Below are 20,527 nucleotides of genomic sequence, written 5' to 3' on the forward strand. Positions count from 1 at the left end.
CGACCGTCCACACGGGCCGTATCGGGGAGGGGTTTCCCGGGGTCACAGCAGCGGTACTCCACGGTGACGTCACGAGGTCGACGGTTTCCAGAGCCTCTCGTTCCCGCCGAAATTTCTACGGCTGAAGTGTTCACCAAATACTCCGTGTCACGGTCAACCTTTTTTCCGCTGACATTCTCATTCTTTCTCCCATACATGCTTTCTACTCTTGAGGTTCATAAGTAGCGAAGGGGTTAAACTAACCTAAAAACATGGAGGCACGGACTGGTCCATGACAGTGACATAGCCTTAGTTGTTGGCTAGGCGTAAAACACCAATTCTCCCACCCCCTCATTCTTTTATCTTGACCACATTTTTCTCTACCTCGGCATCGACGAGAGAACTTAAGTTCAGATAAACGCTATGTCATGCCAATATGTAAAAGTAATAGACACATGAAATCGTTTGTCCCATCTGCGGTCCAGCTGCTCAACCTCAGATGAAGTGTCAGTGGTGTATGATGTAGGTGGTGTGCACTTGATTATTCTTGAAGTTTGTTTATATTATCTATATAATTGTCACTTGCCTTTTTTTCATTTGCTAATATTTTTCATGTTGACATCTCTTAACGCTGTACCTTGCAGCAAACTTTATTCCTTATTTTTATTTCTAACTTTTGTGACTAAAGCACCTTCCCATGTTCAAATTGCCCACTGGGGCAAATAAAGTTGGTCATTGTCTTTGACTGCGTTCCAAGGAACCCCGAAAGATAGACTTTCAAGTGCTGTGCAGGGTCAAACCTGCGCCGCTTCTTTACCGCCAGTAGAGGTTCCTTAGTGTCTCACCGGGGCGACGACTGTGCTTAGTACATATTTGTTGGTCTTATGTTCCGTGTGCGGAATGTTCGTTGGCATATCAAGTATGTTTTACCAGCTTGTGTTTATTTAGCTTAACAACAGCTACCGCAGAAATCAATGTGTGACAAATTTTTTTTGTGATGCTGCGCGGGGGCCAGTCGATACATTTGCCAGTACGAGTCGATATGCATTTATATTTCTATGTTTTAATAATAATAATAATGGCTGCTGAGCTATACATATAACGCAACAACTTCGTACTGGGCAAAAAAAAACAAAAAAAACCAAAAAAAACAAAAAAAAAAACAGTTTCGCCTTGTTTACTTGAAATACCCGAACTGCAAATATGTTGTTCGGTGATGATTTATTTGGAATTTGGTGATCAATGCGACCGGTGACCTACTGCTCTGATCTTTGCGGGTCACGAAACGGCTTTAGTTTTAATTAATTAAACGTCACTAAAACAAAGATATTGACTTAAAAACGGAATTCTTCTGGTGCAAAGACTATCGTAATGAAGATCTGGACATCGTTGATACATGTATAAGGTGTGACTAACAGAAAACTGAACGCCGAGGCAGGCTTAATAACATCTCTTCCTTCGCAGGAAACTGAAGTCATTTTTTGTCAGCCACACATTTTCCACCTGTTTTGTATGTCTCGTATCAGCAGCTTTTTGATCTCCATATGCTTGTCGACAACCTAAAGGCCAAGAACCGTTAAGGTCGTGTAAATCTTGCTTCAGCGTTGTCAGAGATGGATCACAGTGACCGACATGTTGCGACTAGCGAACACTATTTTAGGTGAGTTTTCCTTGCGATTGTTGATTGTTTGGCTCTGTGCCGGTGGTTCTTATAGATCCGTATAGAAGTATGGAAACTGACAGCTTATTGATTGTTAATTGCATGTGAGTCTGGATAGTGTTGATCTGTGATTGTTCAGCTGGTATTGGTACGGTTATCATTAAGTTATAGCTTTACGAGCTGCTTAACTGCCCTTTGGGACAAATAAAGTCGAGTCGTCTCAGCAACAGTGGTAAGTTGAAAAGAGCCTCATCCATATCTAGCTAGTCTCAGTGATACCGGGGCTGGAATGGGGACCCGAACAATGTTGATGTGTGTGGGAGCGTGCGTGTAATTTTTATGGATTAGTTATATTATTCATTTCAAGAGCAGTTATCTTCTCATTGCTGAAAGCTGTAAATTCGTTTGTTCAGGCTAAAATGTTAAATTCATGTAAAACAGGGGTGGGGAACGTCCGGCCCGCGGGCCGTATACCACCATCGAAATAATTTTATATTGTTTGAAAGACCTCTTTTGTATTTTATTGTCTCTTGCTTTGGCCTTTGCTAACATGTCAAAAAATAAAAAAACAAAACAAAAACAAAAAACCCCAGCAACCAATTCTTTTACATTAGTATGTTTGCTGTTCACGATAATTTTGAATCCAAATAGTCATATATAAACTTCATCATTCTCTTGTAACTTTAGTACAGTTTTTAACTTGTCACATCGATGTTAAGCCACAGAGTTTAAAGCTGGCTAAAAAGTTGCAACTTACACTTAAAAATTTACGGTATAATAGTTACAAACACTTAGTTGAGGACAAAGACCCATTTTTGAAGAAAGAACTCAGTGATGTCTGGTATTTAGCTCAAGTCCATTGCAGCCATCAGTTAACCTTTTCTTGACCACTCTCCTCATGCCACATACAATTATCAACTTATTTTGTCAGACTGTGAGTTTATTTTATCTACACGAGATGGTCTGATGCATCCTTAATGCCAATGAACAAAACATTCACAGACCATCTCTATCCACTGGAATATTCTTGGGCTTCAATTTGTCCTCACGTGGCCTGAAAGTCAAAATGTGGAAAATAATACATATCATTTGTTTCAACATAAAGCATATTTAAAATACAATGTTGGGTTATAAAACTCCTTTAATTATTTGTAAAATTAAAAAAATGTAGTTTTACTTGTGAATATGTGCTAAATGTATTTAATGCACAAAAAACCCAAACAGATGTGTCTTTTAGCTTCTTTTAATTAGCAGTTATGCGTAACCTCAGACAAGGGGCAGAGCACATCTTGGATGGCTAGAAAGTAGAAGCCAGCTAAACTATCTTTTATGAGTATTTTACTAGGCTGCTTCATGTTAGCCATCCAGCTATCTTCTGCTTATTTGCTATATACCAGGCCCATGCTTGACCTGGAAATCTTTTATCATTCTATATTTAGTTTTAAATGTGCTAAAATAGTGCTTTCCTTTTCTTTTTAAATCTGAACTAAAACCTACCTTGGTCTCCACGTATGTTTGGTTGTGAAGAACATATTGCTCAACTCGTTGTCTGTTGGGCCATCAGGTCTCATTTTTAATTTCTCCTCTACCAGAAAATTAACTTTGAGTGGTGTCTCCCCCTGTATTTTATAAGACCACAAGCAAGTGCTTTAGAAACACATTATTCTGTAGAACAATACAGCAGCATTATTGAAAAAATGTTTTAAACAAATTATAAAAGCATAAATCATTAAAACAACTGATTTATGTTTTGTTCTCCATAACAGTTAATCCCCAAAGTTTTTAAATGCAAGATACACAGTTGCTGTTTCTAGAAAAACGTAACAGTTCCAACACACACACATATTGTAAAAAGCAACCAACAAGCTAAAAACTTATCCTCAAATATCTTTGCACTGATAAATAAAAGTTACCTGAGCTGCCTCCCCTTCCTCCCTTGGCATAGGCTGAAACAAACACAGTGGTTGAACGATAATTGAGAGTATAATATTTGAGAAAAAAAAATAATAGTGGTGGGGAGTCATTAGAAAATCTTTAAGTTAGTAAATGATCTTCTAATATACGTTGCTGGGACATTAAGTAATGAGATATTTAAATTTTGCTCCGATTTATAAAAATATTACCAATGTTGAACCTATAAACAATGTAATACAATATACTGCGTTTTAAAAATGGGATGAAAGCTTGCTTAGATATGACTTATAACCCATGATTTCAATAGTGATTAATTGATTTCATGTTCTATACTTGCCTTTGGCAGATGAGATGTCATAAAAACCCAATCAATGGCACATTTATTGTGCTAAAATGATATTGTGTTGGCAACTTTTCCATGTCTGTAGATGCCCTCTGGATTTAGCATAAAGTAGTGGTGGATGCCAATAGAAATTTTCGCGGAAGGTCATCTCCAATTAACACCATGACTGAAAGTCATGCATCATACACTACTTCTTCAGTTAATCTATTAAGTCTCAACACAACCTTCTTGTTTTAGATTTTGATTTGGGGATTATCTGCCTATGCAGATTAGATGATGGAAAATGAGCAGTATTTTCCTGAACCACAAAATTAACATGGATCATATAATATTATGCTAGAACTGTACAAAATCTATCAGCCTCTTTAGTATATGCCTTTTAGATGGTATTGTAACATCTGCACCACATGCACTGTGATACAGCCCTTAACTTTATGGTCTACCAAGCTTTTAACTTTATAGAAGTCAATGTACCTTTCAATATCGCACACATTATTCATCGCATAAAGTGCACGGATGGTGATTTTTTTTTAATAGAAATGTTTGTTTTTAGAAATTTTGTAAATTAAGACTGAGTTTCTTCTGTGCATGTTTTTACCAGTTTTACCAATGCGGACATATTGATGCAATTGAGCCATAGCTATGAAGACGTTTGCATTAGCAGCTGCACCATTTTGTAGTAATGGGTGCATCTTTTTTTGTTTCCTTCCTTCCAAGTTCATTGTGTTTGACAGTTGTGTCACATTGTTTCTCAGCTGTCTCTTAGTCAATGAATGAGAACAAGAGTGGGAAAAAAGAGGCAAAACGGATGACCTCATGATCACTCCTCCCTATTTATCTTCATGATGACCATGAGATTATCAATATGGTTTTCAATTATTTCTAGTATATTACTAAAATGTATGTTGTCCAACAGCCTCTTAATACTATATACCATAACTGTACAATTTCCTTGTGAAAAAAAATTGTGATTTTATAGTTGAAGAAAAGGCACTGTTGCAGTGCACGCCATCTCTCTTAGAGGAAGATGAAGATATTACTGACATTTTGGATGCACATACAAACTTACAATCTAAATAAACATATAATTTTTTCTAACTTGAATTTTACTGCTCTAAATCTGAATAATAATTACTAAGTGTTAATCGAAAATATAGTCCTCATTTGTTTTTATTGGCTGCAATAGATTATTCAAGAACATTAATTGCACATTTGGTGATAAAGTAATATTTTATTGTTACAGGGTGTTAGATGTTTATGTTCTAGACATTTCAATTTTAATTTGACAAATTTACAAATGCTACTTTGAGCAACACACATACATACCTGTGAATATTCATATGGAAATTCAGGTTCTGGGTGCCAGCATATAATTGAATTGCCATCTGGGGCAACAGCTATTCTCGGTTTCCTGAACACACAAATCTTAGTCATATTAATATTCTAACAATTCAATAATCTATCGCCATTTAAATTTGTCCAAAAACATTATTGGATTTATATTATACCCCTCCCCCACCATTCCGTAAGAATGCATCCTTAAAAAGGAAAAAATATGAGGATACATAACATTATAGTATTAAAATGCTTTTAGCAAAACTAATAAAGGCAAATGTCTTACACAATCATACATATGCACATATATTGTTGCATGTTCAGCATAATACATTACTGTATGTATAATACATATTGATGGGTAACCGGTCAATTTGACTAGGGTCAGTTTAACTGAGGTCAGTTGGACTAAGTCGTTTCGTCTTACAGTCGGTTCAACTAGTGTCGATTCGTCTACAGATGCTATCGTGGGTCAGTGACTATTAACATGTTGTAATAGACAATAATCGGTTTGACAATACAGTATAATAGAACAGAAATCAATAGAGTAATAGAGCATTATTACATACAAATATAATTACTGAGCACAAGCAAAGGATTAGACAAATTACTGATACTGTACATGTGTGTGACATGTTGTTTTTGGCGTCGGCAACTTTTGGCTAGACGGTATAATAATGATATAGAAACTTCATTGAAGGCATATCGCTGAACTTTCAAACTTTATGACATTATACAAGAGTCAAACTTCATAAAACAAAATACAGTATACATTAGAGTAGTAAATTCTAGCAAAATCAATATCGGATATGCAAAACATGGTTGTGAAAATGCTTTGTGCAATGGTTTTGAATTTTGCAAGCAGAGATTGGATATTAAATGTGAAGTTAACGGGAGATGTTGCAAGTATGAACTGTTGAAATGTCCAGCACGCATAAAGACATTGGAGACTCGAATTGTGCAGATGTCACAGCATGATGATGAAGGAAATTCAGCAAGAAGTAAAGCAAAACAGGCCGTTTTTCAAATGTAGTGGCACCAATCCAGCAGCTCTTTACTGTCTACTGCCCAACAAGACAGAGGCACATACACACTTTTGCTATACTACCTCAATTGTCTAATGCCACATGTACAACCACATGTGATCCTGACTGATTTTTAAATTGCTGCGATAGAGTCCTTTCAACCACACTATCTGAATGCCCGTGTGACTGGATGCTACTTCCATCTCAGCAAGATTGTGTTGTGAAAAGTTTATGAAATAGGAATGCGCCCAGTATACAAAGCAGATGATGCAATTAGAATTAGTGTCTGTTTCTTTGCTGCTCACGCACATGTTCCCGTTGATGAAGTGCAGACCAGCTTTGAAGAACTGGCGAGCTCAATGTCTGAACATCCCCAGATGGATGAATTATTGAGTTATTTTGAACATACATATGTCAGATGTCATCGGCTTTCAGGTCGTGGTGATCACCACAGACAAAGTGTTGTTTCCTCCTGCAATATGGAACCAGCATGCCACTGCTACTGAAGGGATCGCCAGAACAATAAACATAACAGAAAGTTGGCACCACAGCCTTCAGTCACTGTTCCTTGCTGACCATTCAACACTGTGGTTGTTCTTCGATGGCCTGTCCAAAGATATTGCAATGCAGAAACCAGCTTTTCTTCAGAGCATCTCAAAGACACAATGTACGATGAAAAAGAATGTTTGCGTGTTCAGCGTTGTATTGAAAGTTTCAGTCAGAGCAATGTTGTCACATATCTGCATGCTATAGTGCATCTCTTATACAGTTAGACTTATTAAACGGTAATAATGTGCATTATTTACATTTTAGTGTGTCATTAGCACTGTGTTCTATGTTATTAGACAGTAATACTGTAAATCACTATGCTGGTATATGTTACATGATAGATTTAAATCATTTAATAAAATTCAAATCACTGCAATTTCTTCATTTCATGCGTCCTATAGACAAATCGGCACTAGTGGAACCGACCTATAGGCGAATCGACCGTTAGAGGAAACTACATGTACTTAGTAGAACCTAGTTGAATCTAGTTCAATCAACCGCGAATAAAATCGTTGAATATTTAACTAAAAACAAACTCTCCATGAAGATCTGAAAATATATACCTGTAATACTGGACTCCTTTACAGCTAGTGGTATATTGTCGACAGTAACTTGATGTAAGAGCATTACAACCTGCAAAGAGAATACTTATATAATACGTAAATTATGGACACTGACTTCATGAAATAAACGCATGATGATAAAATTTCCGGTAATTTAGGTAAAGGTTAGTTTAAGATTACTGATGTGTTGTTTCTTTTGCGAGGAGGAAAACAGTCATACGTACGGAGAACCGCAATAGTGCGATGAACATTTCTTAAATAATGACAAGTCAAGGAGGCAGCCATTTTTAAAAGGGACAGCATTCATCGCCTTGAGAAAACAAGATCAAATACTATTTCGTGTAATGTGATATACATGTTTACTTTATTGTTAAAAACGATCAAATATAAGTTTAATAAATAAGTCAGTGGAATATTAAATGATACATGATGTTTCTCTAGAATTTTTTAAAAAGTCACTGCTTAGAGTGCGTTCCCCTACATGAAGCAGAAGACGTTCTGCAAGAGCATCGAAATTGATTTCAGAACTTGAAGTACAAGCTGTAAGTAATTTAAAATATAATTTTATTGGTCATTAATAGAACACTCATAATATTTCTTAATTTCCACGAGATTATTTATTGGTTGATTCAAAATCTGTGTATAGGAGGATGTAGGGAAGATATACTGACTCTTCCAGTCTATGAAGTACAGAAGTACTCTAAAGACGCATTTTTTGCTAATATTACTACTAGTAATTTTGCTTTCAAAGGCAAATCGCCTACTTGTACGGCTTGTGAACACTATTAATCCTAGTACACATGATTCGCTTAATTTTTCCAGGGATTCTTTATTAAGTGCGCAAATTCTTAAAGGGAATTTTGTTGAAGTTGTTGGGACTTCTTGGTCGGTCGTCTATGGATATGGAATGTAGTTTTGCTACTCTGAGAGGAGTGACATGGCAAAGATGCTGTGTTAAGCAGCTATATGCTAGGATCACAGTAGATGTTCTATGTATAAATTTCTGGCGCATATCACATATTTGAACTGGTTAATCACAAATAATAAAGTTTGCCATTAAAAAAAAGTTTTCTTTTTTTTGCTTTTAGAGCACTTTAGGAATATAATACAGACATACGTACAAAGCGAAAGCTGCATAGCATGAATATTATTCTCACTAATGTAGTTTATAAGTTTTCAAAAAATCATGGGCAGTTTTTCATGCTTAAGCATATTTTATGAAAAATGTTTCAGTAACTTGATCATTATTACATGCAGGTTAAATATAGTGTTAAAGTTAAATATAGTGGAAGGCTTGTCAGAGGGTCAGATATAGATCCAAAGGCCTAATAGATAAATCTGCCTATCATATATATACTGTTTGTTGTAAGAAATTGTTATCTATATAAAAGGGCAGAACACATGGCAACATTTGTGTATATGCATTTTATAGCTATTAACCACTATCCAATTACTACTGTTTTAATAGTCTAATTGTTTTATTGATCAGAGTAGGTAAAGTGATGTTGATGCTTTCTGTAGATTTCCATGCTCTGAGTGCCCAACCATGGCAAGTAAAGTTTCTGGTGAAGGAGATGGTCAGGATACTGCAAGGTTTGAGATTATCCAGATTTCTCCAGGAAAGATTAAATATATGAACCCAAAGTTCAGCAAAATACAAGCAAAGGTTTGGTTTAAAGTTTTTTGTTCAGAAAAATTTATTAGACAATTTTTTGTTACAGTCTTTGTAAACGTAAATGTTCTTAATAACGAGTATAACGAGTTGTTTTTATCATAAAATATGTTTCTTTTCTTTATATGCACTAAACAGGGAGGGGGTTGGGAGTAAAGGGTTCCATAGTTTAGTGGTCATAGGGATGGCAATTTGTAAGTGGTTTATTTATAAAAAGAAGTTTCTGGCATTTGGTTAAATGCTGCTGGAAATTCAGTTAACTTATATTCTTGTCTGTTTTATGTAATTAGTTTTATACCTTTAAAATGGCACATCATTAATCGAAGGAAAGTCTTTTTCCTTTTTGTAAAATAATGCTGTTTTTTTTCTAGATGTATGATTACAAATGTGACATAAAACTAAAGGTGGGCAATGCCAGTTTCAAGGCACACAGAGATGTTTTAGCTGAAGCCAGTGACTATTTCTCAGCAATGTTCTCACATGACATGTTGGAGAAAGAGAAAGATGTCATAGAGCTCCATGAGATAAGCCCAGGTGGATTCACTGTCATTCTGGACTACTTCTACCATGGCCATGTCACCATTGATCAGCTCAACATTGAAGATGTGTTAGAGGTAATGTAATGTTGGAGGTGTGGTAAGGCAGTTAACATTTAAAACATGTGAACACTCAATATGGCAATAAAAGTTGTTATTATCTATATGAATATAACATTCCATCAACTAAAGATCACATCTGATCTTTTTTTGTTTCAAATTCTTTATTGACCTGCAAGAGTAGTAGTTTGCTGTGAAAAAATATTTACTACCTGAATTAGTATATAAAAATAAAGTAAATCAGAATTTACTTTTCATTATTTCTTGAACTAGTAGTTATACAAAATTATTAGCCTGAGATTCTAAAATCTTTCAAGTCAATTATCGTGTTGTTTTGCTTTTGCTTAAATGACTGCAGGCAGCACGTTTTTTCCACGTGGAGTTTCTAGTTGATGCATGCTGCGACTATCTGGTCCACCAGCTGGGAATGGAGAATTACCAAAATGTTCTTGTGCTAGCAGACAAGTACTGGCTAGGTGACCTGCGTTCAGAAATTTTTGGCTTTTTGGGAAACAATATAATACAGCTGTCTGAGGTGAGCCAGAATTGGAGTAGCATCTGTAAATCCTTAGCAGGTTTTGGCTATGGTCTAAAAGTTGAAACACGTGAAAATCAAAAAGAAGATTTGCTTTCATGTGGTTGGGTGCAGACCACAGGTCTGGCAGGAACACAAAGAAACAGCACCTATCTGATCTATGGATTACATTGGCAGGGAATACAAATAACAGCACCTATCTGACCCATGGATCACATCCCCCTCCCCTCTCACACCCACAAATAGCTGTACCTGAGATGTACCTCCTGAGTATTTCTTCTAATTTGACTGAAGAAAGAATCTGCTTAGTTCCTCAAAATTTTTTATGGAACAAGGAAACTGAGAAAATAATTATGATATAGACAATTTTATTTATCAAAGTGAAAAAAGGGACTGAAAAAAGGTTATAGGATCCTACGAAATACTAAACAATCTCATTTTAATTTAACAATGATGACTATAACAATGCAGCAATATCTAACAATAGTCACAAAATTATGTACCAAACAAAGCTACAAATAACAAAGAATAAACATAGAATAATTTGTTTAATTTAGTTGGTATTTTTAATTTTTTTGTTAAAGCTATGATAATTACATGTGTCACAGGAGAATAATTTCTTTGAAAACCTTGATGGAGACCTGCTTGTGCAGCTTGTGAAGGATGACTTTTACATTGATGCCCATGAGGACTTCATTCTTTTCCTTGTACAGAAGTGGGTGAACACCAAGCCAGAAGAGCGCAGCGAGTTACTGTTGCCCCTCCTGCGCTTGATACGTTTCCCTCTTCTAGATCTAGAAACGCTTGAGACTCTACATTCATCTTTCTCTCAATTTCCAGAGATTCAGGATGCAGTGGAAGAAGCTAAGCATTACAACTACAATGTTTCTAGTCAGTGTCTTAGGCAAGGAATACAATTTTCAGCCCGAGGGGCTGCTCCCCATGTCGTCATGTTTTCTTTTGTTGAGGGTCGCTACATACTTACGTACAAAAGTCTAACATCATCTGGCATTTGCACAGAGGAATTAGGTGGGAATGATGTAGTCATGGAACATGACCTTGGCTCATCAAGCTCCATAGCCATAGGAGACTTTTTCTTCTGTGCTGGTGGGTATGATGTCAGGCTGTGCAGCAGCAACAGGATGTTTCGCTTTAGTTCTCGCACTCGTGAGTGGACAGAGCTAGCATCAATGGCTCAGCCTCGTGTGTCTCATGCTTCTTGCTGCTCACGAGATAGAATTTTCGTGCTGGGAGGAGTTGATCACCAGCTCGTGGACAACAATGAGTTTGAAAGTATTCTTGCTTCTGTTGAGATGTATGATATTGCTGACAACAGCTGGATACCTCTGCCCGACCTCCTTTTTGGCTCATATGACCATGCTGCAGCATTTCACGACAATGAGTTGTATATGACAGGTGGAATCAGCGCAGATCCATCAGAACCTATCCCTACAGGTACATCTTTCAAGCTGAGCCTTGGTACTGAGTCCTGGGAGCCCATCGCAGGTATGCTTCACCCACGACAAGGTCACAGCATAACTGCCCACAACAACCGTTTGTACGTCTGTGGCGGTTATACTTGTCAGCCTGTTTCAAATGTCGGGTTCACTGACTGTACAAATAATGAAATGTATGACATTGAAACCAATCAGTGGACAGAGATCACGCCAACACCCCCTTCTTTTGGTCACATCCTACGTTCAGTTGCATTGTATGAAGATGAGATTTATTTTGTTGGTGGGGGGCATCTGGGCAGCTATGATATAGAAAAAGACAAATTTAAGTGCAAGGAATATTTTGGACTTTTTATTCAAAAGGTTGCTGTTATGAATGTTGCATATCCATCGAAGGAATAAGAAAGTACATCAAATGCTCGGCGTGCAAGCCTTGCACTTATAGTATCGATGAATAGTATTAACAGCATTGACTACTCATCCTGCTTGTTGCAAAAATAGATTAGCTTTTTTTTTTTTGTTTTGGCAGTAGGAAATGTTTATTGCTTAAGAATCTTGGAAAGGGCTTAAGGGTTTGTATTTTTTATCTTTGTATATGTCATTCTTATTTGCTTGCATTTTCTTCTTTTTTGGGGGAAAGGAAACTCTCATACCCTTTCTCACTGAACCCTCTCAGAGTATTTTACTAAACTATACTGACAGAGTGGAGTAAAACTTTTAAATCATATTTTTTCATTCACTCTGTCACAGCCAGAAGGATGATGGTGAAGAGCATGTGCAGAGCAATCAATGGTAGTATGTAACTTAATAATATAGAGAACCTGGCTTTGGTTTTTGTTTAATTTGTAACCCTCATTCAGCGGTTACAGAGTATAGCTGAAGTAAGGCATTTCTTGTGACTTCCTTTTGTTGTGTAATATATTTTTCATCTGATGCAGAGTCTTTTCTCTGTCTGAATTGATGATGTTAATGTGAAGCTAAGAAAATGTCAGTTTTTCGTCTTGGTGTCCTACACTAAACATTCTTACACAGGACCACACTCAGTCATCATAAGCAACTGATCTGGTAAAATATATTTCAGTACATGTAACAATCTTTCACTTTGTGGAAAAATCCAGAACTGTATAAATGTTTGCTGTTTACAATCTGCATATTTTTTGGCACAAATTATTTCTCTACTTTATTGAATTTTTTTGGTGACAGATTGACTGTTGCACACTATATATATTTTTTTTCTTTCTGGGTGTTATAGTATGCAAGTAATTGATTACTGTTTAGGTTGCACACTTTAAGAGTGCAGATCCAACACACGTAAAACCAGAATCATTTTTGTTAATGGTACAAAATTCTTAGAGAACTTGCTAATATGAATGCTATTTTTCTGCTGGTGTTGTCATGCCATTTCACACCATGCTTAATTGACAAAGAGAGCCTTTTGTCAATACTTTAAATTGTTCTTCAGGGTGGTATTTGGAGTAACCAGCCAGTGTCGTCCATTTCAGTTTATCTAGGTGGCAAATGTATTCAGTTTTATTTTGTCACTTTTGATCACTGAGCTTTCTGCATTTGTTTCATGTAAGTACTTGAAAGTTTTCTATGGGAGAGTGAGTTGAAGGCAGATTCTCATTAGAAAAAAGGTTGTTTGCAGTATTGTCATTAGATCCAAAGGGCTTGGTAAAAGATTAAAGAATAAAGCTTTCCTATCAGTCCCTGACTTAATTAAATACTTTACTTAGCCCTCTTTGTACCTGACTGGTACATAATGCATTCACTAGAGACCTCCATTTTTGTCTGCCAGCAGTTACTTTAGCTATGTTCTGCCAGGTCATTTGCTGATCCTTTAGCTCTCTCTCTCTCTACTGACCTTCACCATGTTCCTTTTGGCTGACCACATTTCCTCTTGCCATCAACTGTCTAATGAAGGTATTCGGGGTGGTTTCTGCACATGCCCTTGCCATCTTCATTTTGGATTGTGTTTGTCATTTTTGTACAGCTGGCTCTTGTAAGGATTTCTTCATTAGAAACTGTGTTTGGCCAAAATATTTTGAAAATTTATTGAAACATTTGGTCTGGAAAGTCTCTAGTTTGACTAAGTTAATGACAAGATACTAATTTCCCAGATTTGAGGAATGACACTGCTTATGAGATGTAAGTATTCACATATTCTCATCCATGAATAGAAGGAGAGCTCAGCTTTATGTTATCATAAACATAGATAAGCCTACACCATCAAAACCATATCCATTAGAATAGATCAAAACAGTGTTTGCATCAGTGTATTGCAGAAGAGAAAAAGTCTAAAAATGTGTTTCATCAAAATTGGCATTTTACAAGCAGATTTTACAAAGCTGTTTTTCCAGAGGCTCTTGCTATAAGTAGTCCACAGGATTGTTGTAAACCATGTGATTGTCAGTAATTTGTCAGATATAAAAAAGTGCAAGAGGGCTTGATGCTGAAGGTGCTAAAAATATCCCAGAAAATATACACATCAAATTCATTGCTCATCTTAATTCTCACAAAAAATATCTTGAAGTTCTATTTTGTTTTATACTCCTTCCCCCTCCCCTCCACACACCTACACACTCACCCACCAGAAGTCTTCTTGTTTAAGTCTTTGAGCTGTTAGCACATACATTGTGCTGTAGTTGTTGTATTTTGATACAAGTGGGTTGTCAGAATGTTTTGATACATGTGGCAGAGGAGAGAGAATAGAGATTTTATGTTGATGTGCCTTTGTCAACAAATGAGCGGAAATGCTGTTAATGTCTTTCAAATTTACATTTATTCTTTATACTTTCTGCAACAAATTCCATGTGTGATAATGCTGAAAAGGGATTGAAGAGTACACTTTTAATATTTAGACATTTCTGTAGTAGGGTGACCTACTGACAACCGGGCTGCTGGTTGTCTATGACTCGTAATCTGTCTTCGTCTGAAGATGTTTCTACTCGCTCTTGTTAGCGATACTCAATCTTCAGCTAATCCTTTTCTTCCTCCCCCAAATGCTCCTTTTTGATCGTTATCACAAAACCCCCAGGTCTTTTCTTCTTGCATCATTTTAAGACGCAACCGAGACGCATCAGAATTTCATTATACTTGGGCGTGCTGCCCCTGCAATTGCACCTAATATATACACCCCACCCCAATAAAGAAATGTCGTCAAAGGCATTTAACCCCATGCTCTAAGCCTGATGAAAAGTAAAAAAAAAAACACACAAAAAAATAAACGATATACCTGCTACCCTATAACATCATATACATACAAATAAAACTACACTGAATCATGAAAACAAGATAAAAAAAACCCCACCATGTATAGACATGTGACGAGAGTTTGTAACACTGAACGTTTAGTCCTTCTCTAACATGCAGGCTTTGATGGCTGCTACAGGCCAGTCCAACACATAGTCCATATTCATTAGTTCCCTAAACACATCTTGTAGTCTGCCTACAACTGTCTCCACTGCTCCTGCGGATGCAGGTGAAGGTATTGTCTGCTGCTGGCTTAACACGTACTCCCCAGAGCGTTGCCAGGCCAGTGCAGTTCTAGACCAGCCCCCAGTTCTTGGCCTGGGTAGTGGGCGGCGCCCTGGCTGGTCCGGCTCCTGCTCCTCATTCCCACTCTCTGCATCTGGTATCTCTTGCTCCTCTTCCTGCGTAGCCACATCAAGGGTGTCATGATCGTCAAATGCATGAGCAGCTTGTACATCACGGATGCTGCCCTGTGCTGCGTCGCTGCTACCAACATCACTTGTTGCTATGGCAGTGGTTCTTAACCTTTTTTGAGGTACCGAACCCACAAGTTTCATATGCACGTTCACCAAACCCTTCTTTAGTTTCATATGCACATTCACCGAATCCTTCTTTAGTGTCATCACGAATTGCGGGTGTGTCTTGACCTCTGTGGCGGAGGCTCCGCCGAACCCCTGAGACTGACCCACCGAACCCCTAGGGTTCGATCGAACCCAGGTTAAGAACCACTGTGCTATGGGAACGGCCAACATTTCGTCTTCAGACTCGCTGGTCTTAACCTCAGACCCACTGGCCTCACTTCTGCCTGCTGTGTTCATGCGGTGACGTTTTCCCTGGTCGTGTTTCTTGGCCTGAGGTATTGTAGGCTGTTGCCTTTCATGATCCATGAGAGCGTGGCCTAATGGTAAGAGGACATTTTTGTGTAATGTATGCTCCCAGCCACTGCCATCCTCGCGTTTCACCACAAACACTGGTATGTCCGTGTTGGGTTTCCTAAGGACCGCAGACACCTCTTGCTCCCACTTGTCTGCAAGTTTATGTTTCCCATCGAACGCCAGCCTTTTGACGAGCATTCTGTCGCCAACTTCAAGGGTGGCCCCATGGGTGTTGCTGTCATAAGCCTTTTTTTGTTTTCTTCGGCTTTCCTCCGCGACTATGGTTGCGAGCGCAAATGAATCGCGTAGCTTCTCTCTCAGAGTCCATGTACTTTGTCAGGGGCTGAGGCATACTCCTTTCCCCAAGCCCAAATTCAATGTCCACTGGCAGCTGGGGGTCTCTCCCAAACATTACTGAATAGGGGGAGAATCCAGTGGATTCGTGCCTGGTGCAGTTATATGCATGCACGAGTGGTGCAACATATTTCGCCAGTCTTGCTTTTGATGTGGCTCCAAATTCGCACCTAATATATTTCTTTCACAGAATGTTTTCTCTTGGATTGTTTTAGTTATTGTTTGCTAATTCAAGGATATCTTTGTCCAGCAAACATTTACTTGGATAGAAAACATATGCGTGATAATATTACACACTAAAATCAAATCAAATGATGTTGAAAATACATAATAGCAGCTGGTTGAATGGATAGTTCAAATAATTTTAAAACTAGTAATGTTATAAAGTTATTATTACCAAGCATCAGTGATATTTAACATGCAATTTACATTAACAGTGAGGCCAGATTTTGGTTGGGACTATGAACAAGCAGTGACAAAAGCTTTTTTTTTTTTGTCTTGCTTCTCTGCTAGGGTGTTTTGCTAAATACTGCACACGTTTTACTTTATATCGATTTTAATCTGTGTTTAATGTCAAGAAATTAAAACCCTCATTTTTCCTTCGTAAGATTTCATGAGTCTGTATTTATGTTTTTTTTTTCAAACTATCTGTATTTTTAAAGATCTGAACTGTAGAACACTGTTAGATATGTATTGATCAAAATGAATTTTAAAAATATGTTTTGAATGCATGAAACTTTTTACATTTTGGCGATTTTGATGTGCACAAATCTGGCACCAGGTATGCCAACATTTATGTAATATTTTTTTAGCACATGGTAACATTTTCTACCTTAACAAGAAAATGATTAGTGACAAAGCTTTGAAGAGTATGACAGGAAATTAATATACAAAATGTTGCTTGTTGGTACATTCCATAGACAGTTTGATTTTAAAGTATGCATTTGACTGTCCACTGTTTCATTGAGGCATTATAAAACCTATTTTGCATCTCATCAATGTTTTAAAATCTTACAGTTGAGCAGTTACTCTTGCAATGATTTTTGCAGTCTAATGAGTCTGATATGATAAGTCTGCTATTTAATCATTCCTCATTAAAGTTATGCAAAATAAATTTACAGTGCACAAAGGCACTTGTTGTCAGTACAGTTACAGAAGGCTATCCTGGTTCAGAGCTGATCTCATCCACATTAAATTGTTCTTTCTCTGCTTATATGCATATGAACTGTGCCAGCTTCTTTGCTGAGATATAGACTTAATTGCTGGCTCTGTGTACATCACTTGTTCCCTCCCCACCCACTCCCCAAACAGTATGTTGCATTAAAAAAAAAAAGATTCTAATGAACCTTTATTGCAGTTATTTGACATTTTTTTATTTCTGTTTTTTTCTGGCACCACTTATACCAATGGCGCCCAACCTTTTCTCGCCCGAGGGTCGTACTCAACATGGTATTAAATTTTGCGGGCCAGAACATGGCAGTTTTGCCAACATTAAAAATGAAATTATGCAGCGATGTACCAAAATGTAAGATTTGAGCGGGCTGGATGAGGCACTTTCACGGGCTGGATGTGGCCCACGGGCTGTAGGCTGGGCACACCTGACTTGTACCCTTTTCAAATTTTAATTCTCTGAAATCCATATAAATGTACTTTCTATGTGTGTGTGTGTGACACTCATGGGAGAGAGAAAGATAGAAGTTAGGAAGAATGTGGGAGTCCTGGAGCAACTGATAATTCTAGAACTATCCTTTAAAGAAGGCTGCCTCAGTGTATTTCAGTATCCTCCCCACTACTGTTCTATTTATCGCGCTGGATGCTATCATAGACTCCAATGATGTGATAAGCTGCTTTATGTTACACAAGATCTTCCATCAAATAAATGACTTTTTCTTCCACTTCTCACAGTTGCTTACATTCAGCTTATCAATCATTGCTTTTTTTTTTTTGGCTGTCAAAGTCAGTGAAATGAAGTGCTTTGCCTTATTTCCGAAATATAGTGGATATAATTTACCATATCCTTTGATGTTTTAAGGAGACTTTCAGTAATGTTAGCAAGTAGCCTTTCAGTAATGTTTGTAAGTAGCTTAATAAAGGAAGGCTTTATATAGCTAAAATAACTCATCTTGTGAAGTCAAAAATGGAACTTCTGTTTATTTGTCTTTATTTATGAGAAAAGATTTTTCTGCTTGGTCATGACCATTGAGAAATTATATGGCAAAACCGCTGTAGAGTATACACATTTACTGCAGGAGTGAATCATGAAAGCACAAATTCATTTCAGGATTCTATACACTTCAAATTATATTTTGAAATTATTTCTTTATCTATATGCTGATTGCAATATTTGAGTTTAAATAGCAAGAAGCAACAATAGCCTGTTATTCTGAAACTATGTCTATTTAAAAAAAAAAACATGGCACGTTCATCTTCCACTTGCAGATTAAGTTAATTAACTCCACAGTGTATACTCATTATGATTTCTATTTTTACTGAATTCCATGTTTGTTTCCTTTTTTTTTAATAAGCAAAACATCTTTACAATTAAATTTTATACTATATATTTCCAGATATCCTTTTTACAAATTTGTGATCTTATAAATGAAATAAATGAACACACTCATAAAGGATGTGATGCTTGAACACATTTCAGACTTATTTAAGTGTATTGTGGCATCTCTTGATTTAAAGGGACAGTTCAGGTAAAAATCATACAAAAGTCTTTAGGGTTTTGAATTTTCAATACAGAAAAATTAATCGAAATTCCTTATCTTGATTTGTATTTTTGTATCACGACCACCTAATACTGCAAACCTGGGAATAGTGAGATATAGCTTGCTGTAAGGTTCAACAACATGAATTCTGGAATTCTTCAGCTTCTAATGTAAATGCAATAAGCATTAAATGCGATATCACCATTTTTAACTGTTGCTGCAATAAATCTCTAAAAACATTTGCATGTATAACTTTTAAACTCAGAATTTTGTATGTGTTTTTTCAAAACGTATGCTTTGCAGCAGTGATTGAAAAGAAAATATACTGCACAAATGAATTTTTCCCAGTGTATGTGAAATTCACCTCTATGTACAATAAGGGAGACCGTAAAAGTCTGCATGCTGTGGATAAGCGACTGACCTACTCCCCATTCCTTGTTGACTATGGATACAACACCTATTTAGTAACAGTTGTAGCATGCATAAAATTTGTTTCATTTTACAACACAATAACAGATAAACTGCATTTATATCACTTACCATATTTATACTAAAGTGTTTTATTGCAGTTTAAATTTGTCCTTTTAGGTCACTAGAATAATTTTATTTGGGGAAAAAAACTAGTGCACTCTATCGCCATGATGTAGCCTTAGTAGCTGGCACAACGTTAAAACACAACCAACCAACCAGCCTAGTACATTCAAATGTTTTGTCTGCTTTAGTGTATTTGCATGCCTAGTTCCAAGCATTTCTGTCAAATGTTGGGGAGGCAAAATTTAAACATCATCATCTGAAACCAAAGATGCACATGCTGGTTTGATACCCGTGTGATAAGACATCTTTCTCCTTCTTGACCCAGATGTGAAGAGGGTATCTGGCTCCTTAGCAGGTTGGGCAGTGAGGGAAAGATAGGCATACCCCTACAGAAACTACCCCCAAGATAAGTGAGGGATTTTATATTCCTCCCCTATGACTGTACAATTGTAGGAATAATATAACCTTTAGCTTTTTCTATTTTGACCATTTCTGCAATGACGCAGAAGACAGCTAAAAATGAGCTAAACTGTCCCCTTAATCTTGCAGCGTAACAGATTTTCAAACACTGCATAGAAAATATACATATGGGTTGCTGTTATCCTAGTGGAAAGAAGTGCTTAAGTATCATTTTCGCTAGATTTAGTTCATTTTGCAGGTTTAATCTTGTACAAAATTGCATCTGGGAGACACCATTGTGTTGTTAGTTTTCTTGACTTGAGTGTAGATGGTCATGGGTCTTCAGTCCTCAGGCATGTGATTCAAAAACAGCCTCAGATCTTACAGCAGATCGTATAGATTTTTTGGCAAAAATAAACGAGATGGTTGGACAATGGCATTCCATGCGGACCACATACAATTTACTGTCCATGTCTGCTTGGTTATGGGAATTTTTATGTTTGAACCAAGTAATATATTCTGCTGGATATGTTTTTTTTTATGTCATCACAATGTTAAGAACGTTCAATAAAGGTACCAATAAAACAAGGATGTGTGAGCTGTTTTAGTAAATGGATGCTTAACTGGTCTGGTTGTTGGCTTTCTTTCATTTAAAAGGAGCTAAAACATGAAGCAGTTTATTCCAGAGGGCAATTAAATATGAAAGCACCAAACAATACCACGACATATCCATATCTGCCAGATTCATACATTCACGATTCAGACAGCTTCATTCAC

At 37.0% G+C, this 20,527-nt stretch overlaps 2 protein-coding genes across 2 annotated transcripts; one reads left to right on the forward strand and one right to left on the reverse strand.

The window, feature by feature from the left end:
* Nucleotides 1-2,145: 2,145 nt before the first annotated feature.
* Nucleotides 2,146-7,694, reverse strand: LOC112572511 (39S ribosomal protein L42, mitochondrial-like). Its single transcript, XM_025252223.1, has 6 exons — nucleotides 7,593-7,694; nucleotides 7,369-7,438; nucleotides 5,223-5,307; nucleotides 3,553-3,585; nucleotides 3,137-3,258; nucleotides 2,146-2,693 (listed from the first exon to the last, which is right to left on the reverse strand). The coding sequence occupies exons 1-6, from the start codon at nucleotides 7,669-7,671 to the stop codon at nucleotides 2,636-2,638; spliced, it is 447 nt and encodes a 148-aa protein (XP_025108008.1). The 5' UTR covers nucleotides 7,672-7,694; the 3' UTR covers nucleotides 2,146-2,635.
* Nucleotides 7,695-7,832: 138 nt separating this feature from the next.
* On the forward strand, nucleotides 7,833-20,339 carry LOC112572050 (kelch-like protein 15). The gene is made up of 5 exons (XM_025251560.1): nucleotides 7,833-7,910; nucleotides 8,890-9,034; nucleotides 9,412-9,654; nucleotides 9,995-10,171; nucleotides 10,780-20,339. The coding sequence occupies exons 2-5, from the start codon at nucleotides 8,915-8,917 to the stop codon at nucleotides 12,025-12,027; spliced, it is 1,788 nt and encodes a 595-aa protein (XP_025107345.1). The 5' UTR covers nucleotides 7,833-7,910; nucleotides 8,890-8,914; the 3' UTR covers nucleotides 12,028-20,339.
* Nucleotides 20,340-20,527: the final 188 nt, after the last annotated feature.

Source organism: Pomacea canaliculata, linkage group LG9 (genome assembly GCF_003073045.1).
Source record: "Pomacea canaliculata isolate SZHN2017 linkage group LG9, ASM307304v1, whole genome shotgun sequence".
Taxonomy (NCBI): domain Eukaryota; kingdom Metazoa; phylum Mollusca; class Gastropoda; order Architaenioglossa; family Ampullariidae; genus Pomacea; species Pomacea canaliculata.

Bases quoted from the DNA above. Each gene is read 5' to 3' on its own strand.
- LOC112572511 (XM_025252223.1), bottom strand. From the start codon at position 7,671: ATGCTGTCCCTTTTAAAAATGGCTGCCTCCTTGACTTGTCATTATTTA. The intron at 3,586-5,222 runs GTATGTATGTGT...TGTTTGTTTCAG, and splicing joins TTCCATATGAATATTCACAG to CCTATGCCAAGGGAGGAAGG. The intron at 3,259-3,552 runs GTAACTTTTATT...TATAAAATACAG, and splicing joins AGGAAGGGGAGGCAGCTCAG to GGGGAGACACCACTCAAAGT.
- LOC112572050 (XM_025251560.1), top strand. From the start codon at position 8,915: ATGGCAAGTAAAGTTTCTGGTGAAGGAGATGGTCAGGATACTGCAAGG. The intron at 9,035-9,411 runs GTTTGGTTTAAA...TTTTTTTTCTAG, and splicing joins TCAGCAAAATACAAGCAAAG to ATGTATGATTACAAATGTGA. The intron at 10,172-10,779 runs GTGAGCCAGAAT...CATGTGTCACAG, and splicing joins ATATAATACAGCTGTCTGAG to GAGAATAATTTCTTTGAAAA.